This window comes from Pseudophryne corroboree, chromosome 1 (genome assembly GCF_028390025.1).
Source record: "Pseudophryne corroboree isolate aPseCor3 chromosome 1, aPseCor3.hap2, whole genome shotgun sequence".
NCBI classification, from domain to species: domain Eukaryota; kingdom Metazoa; phylum Chordata; class Amphibia; order Anura; family Myobatrachidae; genus Pseudophryne; species Pseudophryne corroboree.
In genome coordinates this window covers 568,435,231-568,447,845 of record NC_086444.1, presented here as the reverse complement: position 1 = coordinate 568,447,845, position 12,615 = coordinate 568,435,231, and the positions used below count along the sequence as shown (strand labels likewise).

At 43.9% G+C, this 12,615-nt stretch overlaps 1 protein-coding gene across 1 annotated transcript in view; it reads left to right on the top strand.

The window, feature by feature from the left end:
* Positions 1-12,615, top strand: part of CNTLN (centlein) — a 761,842-nt gene that overhangs the window by 662,259 nt on the left and 86,968 nt on the right. The window contains exon 20 of the mRNA XM_063954396.1: positions 3,941-4,038. Coding sequence (XP_063810466.1) covers positions 3,941-4,038 — 98 coding nt within the window. The remainder of the gene's footprint in view (positions 1-3,940; positions 4,039-12,615) is intronic.

Sequence of the window (12,615 nt, the reverse complement as noted above, 5' to 3'; positions counted from 1 at the left end):
GTATTTCCTTCTCTTGAAGTATGTTGTTTCCTCGGGCACAGTTTCTAGACCAGGCATTCCCAACCACGGTCCTCAAGGCACACCAACAGTGCAGGTTTTAGTGATATCCAGGCTGCAGCACAGATGGTTAAATCAAAATAACTGAGCTACTTTTTAAGTCACCTGTGCTGAAGCCTGGATATCACTAAAACATGCACTGTTGGTGTGCCTTGAGGACCGTGGTTGGGAATGCCTGTTCTAGACTGAGTCTGGTAGGAGGGGCATAGAGGGAGGAGCCAGCCCACACTGTTAAACTCTTAAAGTGCTAATGGCTTCTAGTGGACCCGTCTATACCCCATGGTACTAATATGGACCCCAGCATCCTCTACGGACTACGAGAAAAGGATTTACCGGTAGGTAATTAAAATCCTATTTTTCCTCATATTCCCCTGATCCTACTTCCCTTCATTTTCAGCACATGTCCTTGTGTTCTAGTACTTCTCTCCCTTTGAAGAATGTTCACTATCGTGAAAACAGGGCACTTATCTGGGATTTTTTTTTTCCGGGTTCTCAGAGTAAAAAAAATTCCAGATTAATTCCAGTGTCATGCTGCCTTCGGCAAGGCCGTCATTTCCATTGGGCTTAAAGGACATTTGCCTAAGCCCCAGGTGTCTAAGGGCCCTAGACTGATAGCTGAGGGTCTCCTCTTTACAATGGTATAACATTTTTGAAAATCGTCCCCGGGAAACCAGAGATATAGGACTTCAAAGCAGTGGTCCCAACCCCAAGCCTTTTAATTGTTATTCCTGGCTAGATATCTCTGGTTCTGTCTGACGTAGAATTTTTACGAGTTATGATCCAAAATCTGGGACTCTCCTCTTTAGGTGGATACTGGCAGCTTGTCTCTATTATGCCCAGAATCGGAGATAACAGCATGTGGTTTTATATTGTTGATGGATTGCTCCGGCTCCCTGATCCCCAAGACCCCAGTACCCCCTGGATGGTGGGACTCTATCGTTTTTTATCTCATTGAAAACGAAGAAATTCACTCCCATGAACCGGAGTTAACCATGGTCAATCAAACTGCCCTCCCACCGGAAAATGATGAATATTAACTCCTTCCCCCGTGAATTAAACAGCCCATACCACCCTGGAAGTCATGTACCTGGGCCTCTTTATTCAGATCAATACCCCCTTCTACAGTTTAGTGTTCTTCCTCCCGCCCCATCTCATTAAACAGCACCCCCATCTATGCAGTAAAGGTGTAATGTGCAGAAATTACTGCTCCTGGTCTTGCATGCTGAACGGAAGATAGAACACCCCCTACCGCCTGTGGGACATCACAGCCACCATTATAACCACCCTTATCCCCCACTGCTTGAGGATAGGTAGGGGCCCCAGTACATTGCTTTGCCTAGGGGCTCATACTGCTGTTAAGATGGCCCTGGGCTTCGGTGCTAATTGAATTGCCTCTGGGGTTCAATAACCCTGCTGTAAATGACCACGGACACTTGAATTCCCCTCATACTTCTGTTCCTGAATATTCTAATTAAGTTTATACAAATGTCTTGCTGAATTCAATGAAGCTTACAGCAATGTAAGATGCAACTCTCACAGGCAGTAATTTTGCGAGACCCCCTTCCTATCTAGATTGATTTTGAAAGATAAAATTGTGAGCCAGCTCAGAGAACTTTCAGCATACAGATGTGTTCTCATATTCAGGGGGTTATTCAATTTGTCCCGAGGGTGCCGGGTGATAATTATCGGCGCCGGGGGCTATTTAATTGGCCCCGATAAGCTGGCGCGTACAGCGGCTTATCGGGGGTTTTGCTTCACCTGCCTCCGGCAGGCGAAGCCAAATGGCCGATAACAGCCCTGTTTTCATCCGAAAACGGGGCTATTTCACCCGAAAACACACATGTTTCACTGAACCTGTGTGTTTACGGATGACCGTAAGCACCCGAAGAAACATCAGGGGTTTTTACTCCCGATGTCTCTTCGGGCCAAATTGAATATCCCCCACAGGATCATAGCTGCAGTCGCTCAAATTAATCTCTGAATATGTATATGATGTACTACGATGCCATGGCTTTTTTCCATACCATGTTTCATTGTACTTCATATACAGATTCAGTCGCACAAGATGTAAGTATGCATCCTAGTCACATCACATTGCGACTAATTTCTCTTTCACACATGCAACTATATCCTGGGTTTTTGCATGTGAATGCAAATCTACCTGGAATTTCTGCATGTGTGAAAGTAAACAATCAGGGACTATGGGGCAAATGTATTAAGCCTGGAGGCAGCATGAAGAAGTGAAAAAGTGGTGATAAGTGCAAGGTGATAACGCACCACCCAATCGGCTTATAACTGTCAATTTACATATTGGAGCTGATTGGCTGGTGCGTTATCATCTTGCACTTATCACCGCTTTATCACTTCTTTATGCCTTCTCCAGGCTTAATACATCTGCTCCTAAGTCCCAAGTCCACGCCCCTGCTCCTGACAAGGGTCTTGGCTTGCAAATTCTTTGGTCACATGTTTCGTAAGATGTATTTTCGCAAAAAAGACTCCCAACTGTAGCAGAGTTGCACGGGTCCTGGGGGAGCACCAGGCATCTCACATTGCGTGGTGTATTGAGGCTAGAGGTATTGTATGAGGACACATTAGTACACAAAATACAGTATACTGTATGATCATCAAGATGTATCAGATTAGGAGAGACAGATATGTATGTACATGTCATGGTGCTAAAACTTTTTTGACACAAACATCTGCAGTAAAATTAAACCCAGAATGTCACATTATCCTGTTTAGAGTCACAAACTCTTTATTAACCACTTGCCTGGCATGGTCGCACAGGATGCGACCAGTCAGATAAACAGTGTTAGCAGCGGCAGGGAAGGGAACCTTCCCTCCGCTGCTGCTGTCAGAGGTAACTGCCTCCCTGCACTCTCCCCTACTGATTGCCCTGTTGCCGATCACTGCTGATCAGTCAGCACGGCAGGACCCCCCCCCTCCAGCGGCTGCAGACAATAGCAGCTGCTGGGGAGTGTAGATTAACCCCCTAACCCCCCCCCCCCCCCCCCCCCCCCGCCACACACACACACACTCCCCCCAAGTCACCCCCAGTAACCCCCTGTATAGCTGGAGGCTGAAATGAAAGCTGCAATGTTTCCGATTTTTACGATGGTTGCTATGTTCACGATTGATGTCTGGGATGGGGAGGAGGGTTAAAACAAAAAAAAATATAAACATTTTTTAAACTAAAATAATTTTGGATAGGGTTAAATTAATGTTCTTCACCTAAATCACTCATTAAAAAAAAAAAAACAATTTCAGACCGTTTTTTGAGGAAAAAAATCGTCAGTTAAGTAATGATTAGGCTAAAGTCATTCAGAATCTGAGCTGGCAAACATACATAGAGCCTTTGCATGTCTGTTTATTACATTTTATTTTTTTTATTTTTATTTATTTTTTTCTGGTTGTATTCATTTTATCAGCAGGTAGCATAATTGCTTTATTTTTATTTTTTTTATTTATTTATATGGTTAATTATTACATATATGATTGTATTTCACAAAGAAAAGGTAAGTGCATAGAACTCCTAAAAAGAATGGTAAAACATTTCAATGTGTCCATATAACATTTATAATAACAAACTGTAACATTAAAAAATGTAATATTCTTTGCAGACTGTATTCTTAAATCCTGAATGGAATGTTATGTTTTCCCCCTTAAGTAGGTATAATGAGAGCTCAGTACATACACATTTATTATTGTTTGTAATGTTATACCTTCTTTCCGTGTATTTGCAGTTATGTTTTATGAAGTGACTGTATATTTAAACCTCCTAGTACTGTAAGGCAGGCAACACATACAACATATTGTGGACCTCCCAGACTGATTAAACGGAGTACCAGAAGCATGTATAGTTCATTTTTTATCTCTGATTTAGAATATGAGTATTGAAATGGCGAAACAGTCCACGACAATTAAAGCCATGAAAAATGAAGTCCAGGAAAAGGAAGAACGCGTTCGGGAACTGCAGGAAAGGTACTGTATAAATAATTTTTATAAATGTATGCAATGATCCATTGTGTTTGCCGCCACCTTGTGGTAACCATGTTTTTTTTTTCTCTTGAATTTTCTCAGACTTTAGTGCTTCAATATTTTTGGGTCAGGGGAGGTAGAGAGTTTGAGGTGCTAATTCTCTACATTTGTTTTTCGTTTCTCTAATTTAAGTTTTATATCACAGATGGATTTTGTGCTTTCACAAAAAAGCTGGGAAGTGCAGCTGAAGGTCACAAATTGTGTGAACTCATAAATGATTTGATGGAGTAACCAAAGTTAGATTGAGACCCCAGAGTGGACTTAATCACCCTTGATGTAAATTCAAATCAGGGCAGAGAGGAGAGGAATCTTTCAGATACAGTAATTCTTAGCCTGGGGGCTGAGAGACGTGTCAAGGTTTAGCTGCTTAAACTGGATTAAGCACCAAAGCTTATATGTATAACAAGTGCAAAAGGACAGTTTTGTTTGTTTAGATTTGGATTGATTGGGGCCTTTTAAAAAGAAGAATTCAAGAGCACTGTAATAGTTTACAAATTATAGCTTTCAGGTTTTTTTCTTTTGAGTTATGGGACTTCAATGCAAATTGCTCTTGCAGCCGTTTTGTAAGAAATTCCTGTTGTATTCTTTACAATGGTTCTTTGCTTGCCATTACCCTATAAATGAATCACTAATTATATATTTTCTTAGTTTATGGCTATACCAAATTAATTCTAGACTAGGTTACTCAAAAATGTTAACATTTTTGCGTTTCTTTTCCTTACATTTTTTTTTTGGGGTTATTGCTTTACTCACATTTCATTTGTGCTTAATTATTTTACCTTTGCAACTGAGCAACAGAAATGTTCTTTTTTCTTTTAACATTCATTAATTTTGTATTGTCCTATATGTATTACATACATTGCTAATTTTACCATTATAATAATTAAAAAAAAATGTGTGTTTACATTGGTTACGTACTCTACCAATGTCAAACTTGTCCTCAATTTTTCATTGGAGAGTTAAAACTAAAATGTTATACTATGGCTTGATAGGTATAGTATGTGGGAGTTAAAAAAGTTAATGACCCTGTAGACCTATAATAGCTAAATATCGCTTAAGATGATTAATTAACCTTAAAAGACCTCTGCAAGCTCATAAGGGTATGCATTTGAATATTTGTTAATTCTCTTCCAGAAATTATAACCTGCAAATACAAATACTGATGGGGGTTACAAAATATACCATTATCTTGTGTGCTTTGCTTTTTATGGGTTTTATTTTATTTTTTTTATTTGTAGTAAGTTATATGTTTTCATTGTACAAAAAATAAAAAAATGCAAGAAACAATTGGCATTGATATTCCATGTAAATTGTTTTCATTGTACAAAAAATGTAAAAATGCAAGAAACAAGTGACATTGATATTCCATGTAAATTGTATATATTATACTTTCCCTTGATTTTTTTTAATTGGCACATAAAATATATAATATTTTATGTGCCAATTAATATTTTATAATAGTTTATGTTAATTTTTACAGATATATTTTATGACCCAAGCAACTTCAGCTTATTAAAGAAAAAGAAAATGTTGGTTCTGTCTACATACAGAAATTGTATAGAATTTCCTATATAATCGTTTAAACATCCTTACCTGTGTGTGTGTGTGTGTGGAGGTGGGAAAGGGGGGTGGTATTCGAGTGTTTTTCGCCGGCAACTAGATAGCACAATTCAGGTGTTGCTCCGTATGGGTGCACAAAGCTTAGGGTGCTGACATTACTGTTACGTTGTTATTACATATTGACGTGCTGTTAACCACTGTGTATAATATATTTATTGATTTTTATTTATTTTTCCTGTGCAAATACAAAAAATATTCACCACTTTGGCACAAACTCATATGCATAAAGGATAAATGAAAAGTTCTTACACAATAATTTAAGTGTGTGTCCCCAATTCTTATCATTCATATTTATTGTATCTGTGTTCTTTCCAACTCATAAATTTCATCCGTAAGAAGAAATCTTATCTCGGAGCAAGAGAAAAGATCATCGTGCAATATTGTCACACATAAAGAAAAGGGATTTATTAATACATCAAACTCACAATGAAACACAGAATAAAAGCATGTAACCACATATCAGTGGATGGGGTTTGCATCAGGGACCATCAGTTACCCTCCCAGGAGTAATAGGGTAAGGAAGTCTAGAACGTCCCAGGAACCTTCAACTCCCTCGGCAAACGATGTCCCCAGCAAGAATCTTGCAAAAAGCGTCACTTGCTTAACGCGTTTCGGACTTGATTGTCCTTCTGATGAAGTGTGACAATATTGCAAAGTGGTGAATATTTTTTGTATTTGATCTTTGTGGGATTGTTGTGAAGATTCCTGTAATTTTACCATTAGGCTGCAGTATTTATAAGTTGCGCAGTTGTGTTTGAATTCCTATTCCTTTATATTTTTGCCTGTGCAGTAAGTAAATCTAGCAATTTATGGTAATATTTGTGCTTGTGTGATTCTTTGAGTATATGTGTGTGTGTATATATATATATATATATATATATATATGTGTGTGTGTGTGTGTGTGTGTGTGTGTATATATGTGTGTGTGTGTGTGTGTGTGTGTGTGTATATATATATATGCAAGTCATGAAATATATACTTCATTCTGTTTAGTCATCTTTTAAGTGGTACCAAATATGTGTAGTATAGTTTTGATGTGAATACTGTACAGTCCTAGAAGTAAAATATGGGATGATAGAATGTTAATTTTCTTTTTGGTAATCTGTGGGATATTTTGAATGCTTTGTTCCTTACTACCCAATGCACTATTCTTTTCTTGTCCTATGCAGTAATTACATTTCTCTGACGTCCTAGTGGATGCTGGGACTCCGTCAGGACCATGGGGATTAGCGGCTCCGCAGGAGACAGGGCACAAAAATAAAAGCTTTAGGACTAGGTGGTGTGCACTGGCTCCTCCCCCTATGACCCTCCTCCAAGCCTCAGTTAGGTTTTTGTGCCCGTCCGAGCAGGGTGCAATCTAGGTGGCTCTCCTAAAGAGCTGCTTAGAAAATGTTATTAGGTTTTTTATTTTCAGTGAGTCCTGCTGGCAACAGGCTCACTGCAACGAGGGACTTAGGGGAGAAGAAGTGAACTCACCTGCGTGCAGGATGGATTGGCTTCTTAGGCTACTGGACACCATTAGCTCCAGAGGGATCGAACACAGGCCCAGCCATGGAGTCCGGTCCCGGAGCCGCGCCGCCGACCCCCTTGCAGATGCCGAAAAGTGAAGAGGTCCAGAAACCGGCGGCAGAAGACTTTTCAGTCTTCATGAGGTAGCGCACAGCACTGCAGCTGTGCGCCATTGTTGTCAGCACACTTCACACCAGCGGTCACTGAGGGTGCAGGGCGCTGGGGGGGGCGCCCTGGGCAGCAATGATAATACCTTGTTCTGGCTAAAAATACATCACATATAGCCCCTGGGGCTATATGGATGTATTTAACCCCTGCCAGGTCTCACAAACACCGGGAGAGGAGCCCGCCGAAATAGGGGGCGGGGCCTATCTCCTCAGCACACAGCGCCATTTTCCTGCACAGCTCCGCTGCGAGGAAGGCTCCCAGGACTCTCCCCTGCACTGCACTACAGAAACAGGGTAAAAAAACAGAGAGGGGGGGCACTTTTTTGGCGATATTGATATATTAAGCTGCTATAAAGGAAACAACACTTCTGCAGGGTTGTTCCTATATATTTATAGCGCTTGGGTGTGTGCTGGCAAACTCTCCCTCTGTCTCCCCAAAGGGCTAGTGGGGTCCTGTCTTCGATAAGAGCATTCCCTGTGTGTCTGCTGTGTGTCGGTACGTGTGTGTCGACATGTATGAGGACGATGTTGGTGTGGAGGCGGAGCAATTGCCGGTAATGGTGATGTCACCCCCTAGGGAGTCGACACCGGAATGGATGGCTTTGTTTATGGAATTACGTGATAATGTCAGCACGTTACAAAAATCAGTTGACGACATGAGACGGCCGGCAAACCAGTTAGTACCTGTCCAGGCGTCTCAGACACCGTCAGGGGCTGTAAAACGCCCTTTACCTCAGTCGGTCGACACAGACCCAGACACGGACACCGAATCTAGTGTCGACGGTGAAGAAACAAACGTATTTTCCAGTAGGGCCACACGTTATATGATCACGGCAATGAAGGAGGCTTTGCATATCTCTGATACTGCAAGTACCACAAAAAGGGGTATTATGTTGGGTCTGAAAAAACTACCTGTAGTTTTTCCTGAATCAGAGGAATTGAATGAAGTGTGTGATGAAGCGTGGGTTAACCCCGATAGAAAACTGCTAATTTCAAAGAAGTTATTGGCATTATATCCTTTCCCGCCAGAGGTTAGGGCGCGCTGGGAAACACCCCCTAGGGTGGATAAGGCACTCACACGCTTATCAAAACAAGTGGCGTTACCGTCTCCTGAAACGGCCGCCCTCAAGGATCCAGCTGATAGGAGGCTGGAAACTACCCTGAAAAGTATATACACTCATACTGGTGTTATACTGCGACCAGCCATCGCCTCAGCATGGATGTGCAGTGTTGGGGTGGTTTGGTCGGATTCCCTGACTGAAAATATTGATACCCTGGATAGGGACAGTATTTTATTGACTATAGAGCAATTAAAGGATGCTTTTCTTTATATGCGAGATGCTCAGAGGGATATTTGCACTCTGGCATCGAGAGTAAGTGCGATGTCCATATCTGCCAGAAGAAGTTTATGGACGCGACAGTGGTCAGGTGATGCGGATTCCAAACGGCATATGGAAGTATTGCCGTATAAAGGGGAGGAATTATTTGGGGTCGGTCTATCGGATTTGGTGGCCACGGCAACAGCCGGGAAATCCACCTTTTTACCTCAGGTCCCCTCCCAACAGAAAAAGACACCGTCTTTTCAGCCGCAGTCCTTTCGTTCCTATAAGAACAAGCGGGCAAAAGGACAGTCATATCTGCCCCGAGGCAAAGGAAAGGGTAAGAGAGTGCACCAAGCAGCTCCCTCCCAGGAGCAGAAGCCCTCCCCGGCTTCTGCAAAGCCCTCAGCATGACGTTGGGGCTTTACAAGCGGACTCAGGGGCAGTGGGGGGTCGACTCAAGAATTTCAGCGCACAGTGGGCTCACTCACAGGTGGACCCCTGGATCCTGCAGGTAGTATCTCAGGGTTACAGGTTGGAATTCGAGAAGTCTCCCCCTCGCCGGTTCCTACAGTCTGCTCTGCCAACGTCTCCCTCAGACAGGGCGACGGTATTGGAAGCCATTCACAAGCTGTATTCTCAGCAGGTGATAGTCAAGGTACCCCTCCTACAACAGGGAAAGGGGTATTATTCCACACTATTGTGGTACCGAAGCCGGACGGCTCGGTAAGACCTATTCTAAATCTGAAATCTTTGAACCTGTACATACAAAAATTCAAGTTCAAGATGGAGTCACTCAGAGCAGTGATAGCGAATCTGGAAGAAGGGGACTTTATGGTGTCCCTGGACATCAAGGATGCTTACCTGCATGTCCCAATTTGCCCTTCACATCAAGGGTACCTCAGGTTCGTGGTGCAAAACTGTCATTATCAGTTTCAGACGCTGCCGTTTGGATTGTCCACGGCACCTCGGGTCTTTACCAAGGTAATGGCCGAAATGATGTTTCTTCTGCGAAGAAAAGGCGTATTAATTATCCCTTACTTGGACGATCTCCTGATAAGGGCAAGGTCCAGAGAACAGCTGGAGGACGTAGTAGCACTAACCCAAGTAGTGCTGCAACAGCACGGGTGGATTCTGAATTTTCCAAAATCTCAATTGACCCCGACGACACGTCTGCTGTTCCTGGGAATGATTCTGGACACGGTTCAGAAAAAGGTGTTTCTTCCGGAGGAGAAAGCCAGGGAGTTATCCGAACTTGTCAGGAACCTCCTAAAACCAGGAAAAGTGTCTGTGCATCAATGCACAAGAGTCCTGGGAAAAATGGTAGCTTCTTACGAAGCGATTCCATTCGGCAGATTCCACGCACAAACTTTTCAGTGGGATCTGCTGGACAAATGGTCCGGATCGCATCTGCAGATGCATCAGCGGATAACTTTGTCTCCACGGACAAGGGTGTCTCTTCTGTGGTGGTTGCAGAGTGCTCATCTGTTAGAGGGCCGCAGATTCGGCATACAGGACTGGGTCCTGGTGACCACGGATGCCAGTCTGAGAGGCTGGGGAGCGGTCACACAGGGAAGAAACTTCCAGGGAGTGTGGTCAAGCCTGGAGATGTCTCTTCACATAAATATACTGGAGCTAAGAGCGATTTACAATGCTCTAAGCCTGGCAAAACCCCTGCTTCAGGGTCAGCCGGTGTTGATCCAGTCGGACAACATCACGGCAGTCGCCCACGTAAACAGACAGGGCGGCACAAGAAGCAGGAGGGCAATGGCAGAAGCTGCAAGGATTCTTCGCTGGGCGGAAGATCATGTGATAGCACTGTCAGCAGTGTTCATTCCGGGAGTGGGCAACTGGGAAGCGGACTTCCTCAGCAGACACGATCTACACCCGGGAGAGTGGGGACTTCATCCAGAAGTCTTCCACATGATTGTGAACCGTTGGGAAAAACCAAAGGTGGATATGATGGCGTCCCGCCTCAACAAAAAACTGGACAGGTATTGCACCAGGTCAAGAGACCCTCAGGCAATAGCTGTGGACGCTCTGGTAACACCGTGGGTGTTCCAGTCAGTGTATGTGTTTCCTCCTCTGCCTCTCATACCAAAAGTACTGAGAATTATACGGCAAAGGGGAGTAAGAACGATACTCGTGGCTCCGGATTGGCCAAGAAGAACTTGGTACCCGGAACTTCAGGAGATGCTCACGGAAGATCCGTGGCCTCTACCTCTAAGACGGGACCTGCTTCAGCAGGGACCGTGTCTATTCCAAGACTTACCGCGGCTGCGTTTGACGGCATGGCGGTTGAACGCCGAATTCTAAGGGAAAAAGGCATTCCGGAAGAGGTCATCCCTACCCTGGTAAAAGCCAGGAAGGAGGTGACTGCACAACATTATCACCGCATTTGGAGAAAATATGTTGCGTGGTGTGAGGCCAGGAAGGCCCTGACGGAGGAATTTCAACTGGGTCGATTCCTACATTTCCTGCAAACAGGATTGTCTATGGGCCTCAAATTAGGGTCCATTAAGGTTCAAATTTCGGCCCTGTCGATTTTCTTCCAGAAAGAATTGGCTTCAGTTCCTGAAGTCCAGACTTTTGTAAAAGGAGTACTACATATACAGCCCCCGGTTGTGCCCCCAGTGGCTCCGTGGGATCTTAATGTAGTTTTGGATTTTCTCAAATCTCATTGGTTTGAGCCACTCAAATCGGTGGATTTGAAATATCTTACATGGAAAGTAACCATGCTACTGGCCCTGGCTTCAGCCAGGAGAGTGTCAGAATTGGCGGCTTTATCGTATAAAAGCCCATATCTGATTTTCCATTCGGACAGGGCAGAACTGCGGACGCGTCCTCAGTTTCTGCCTAAGGTGGTTTCAGCGTTTCACCTGAACCAGCCTATTGTGGTGCCTGCGGCTACTAGCGATTTGGAGGATTCCAAGTTGCTGGACGTTGTCAGGGCATTGAAAATATATATTTCAAGGACGGCTGGAGTCAGAAAATCTGACTCGCTGTTTATACTGTATGCACCCAACAAGCTGGGTGCTCCTGCTTCTAAGCAGACGATTGCTCGTTGGATTTGTAGCACAATTCAACTTGCACATTCTGTGGCAGGCCTGCCACAGCCTAAATCTATCAAGGCCCATTCCACAAGGAAGGTGGGCTCATCTTGGGCGGCTGCCCGAGGGGTCTCGGCATTACAACTCTGCCGAGCAGCTACGTGGTCGGGGGAGAACACGTTTGTAAAATTCTACAAATTTGATACCCTGGCTAAAGAGGACCTGGAGTTCTCTCATTCGGTGCTGCAGAGTCATCCGCACTCTCCCGCCCGTTTGGGAGCTTTGGTATAATCCCCATGGTCCTGACGGAGTCCCAGCATCCACTAGGACGTCAGAGAAAATAAGATTTTACTTACCGATAAATCTATTTCTCGTAGTCCGTAGTGGATGCTGGGCGCCCATCCCAAGTGCGGATTGTCTGCAATACTTGTACATAGTTATTGTTACAAAAAAATCGGGTTGTTATTGTTGTGAGCCGTCTGTTCAGAGGCTCCTACGTTTGTCATACTGTTAACTGGGTTCAGATCACAGGTTGTACGGTGTGATTGGTGTGGCTGGTATGAGTCTTACCCGGGATTCAAAATCCTTCCTTATTGTGTACGCTCGTCCGGGCACAGTATCCTAACTGAGGCTTGGAGGAGGGTCATAGGGGGAGGAGCCAGTGCACACCACCTAGTCCTAAAGCTTTTATTTTTGTGCCCTGTCTCCTGCGGAGCCGCTAATCCCCATGGTCCTGACGGAGTCCCAGCATCCACTACGGACTACGAGAAATAGATTTATCGGTAAGTAAAATCTTATTTTTAGGTAATACACATGCTCTCTCTCTCACACACACACACACACACACACACACAG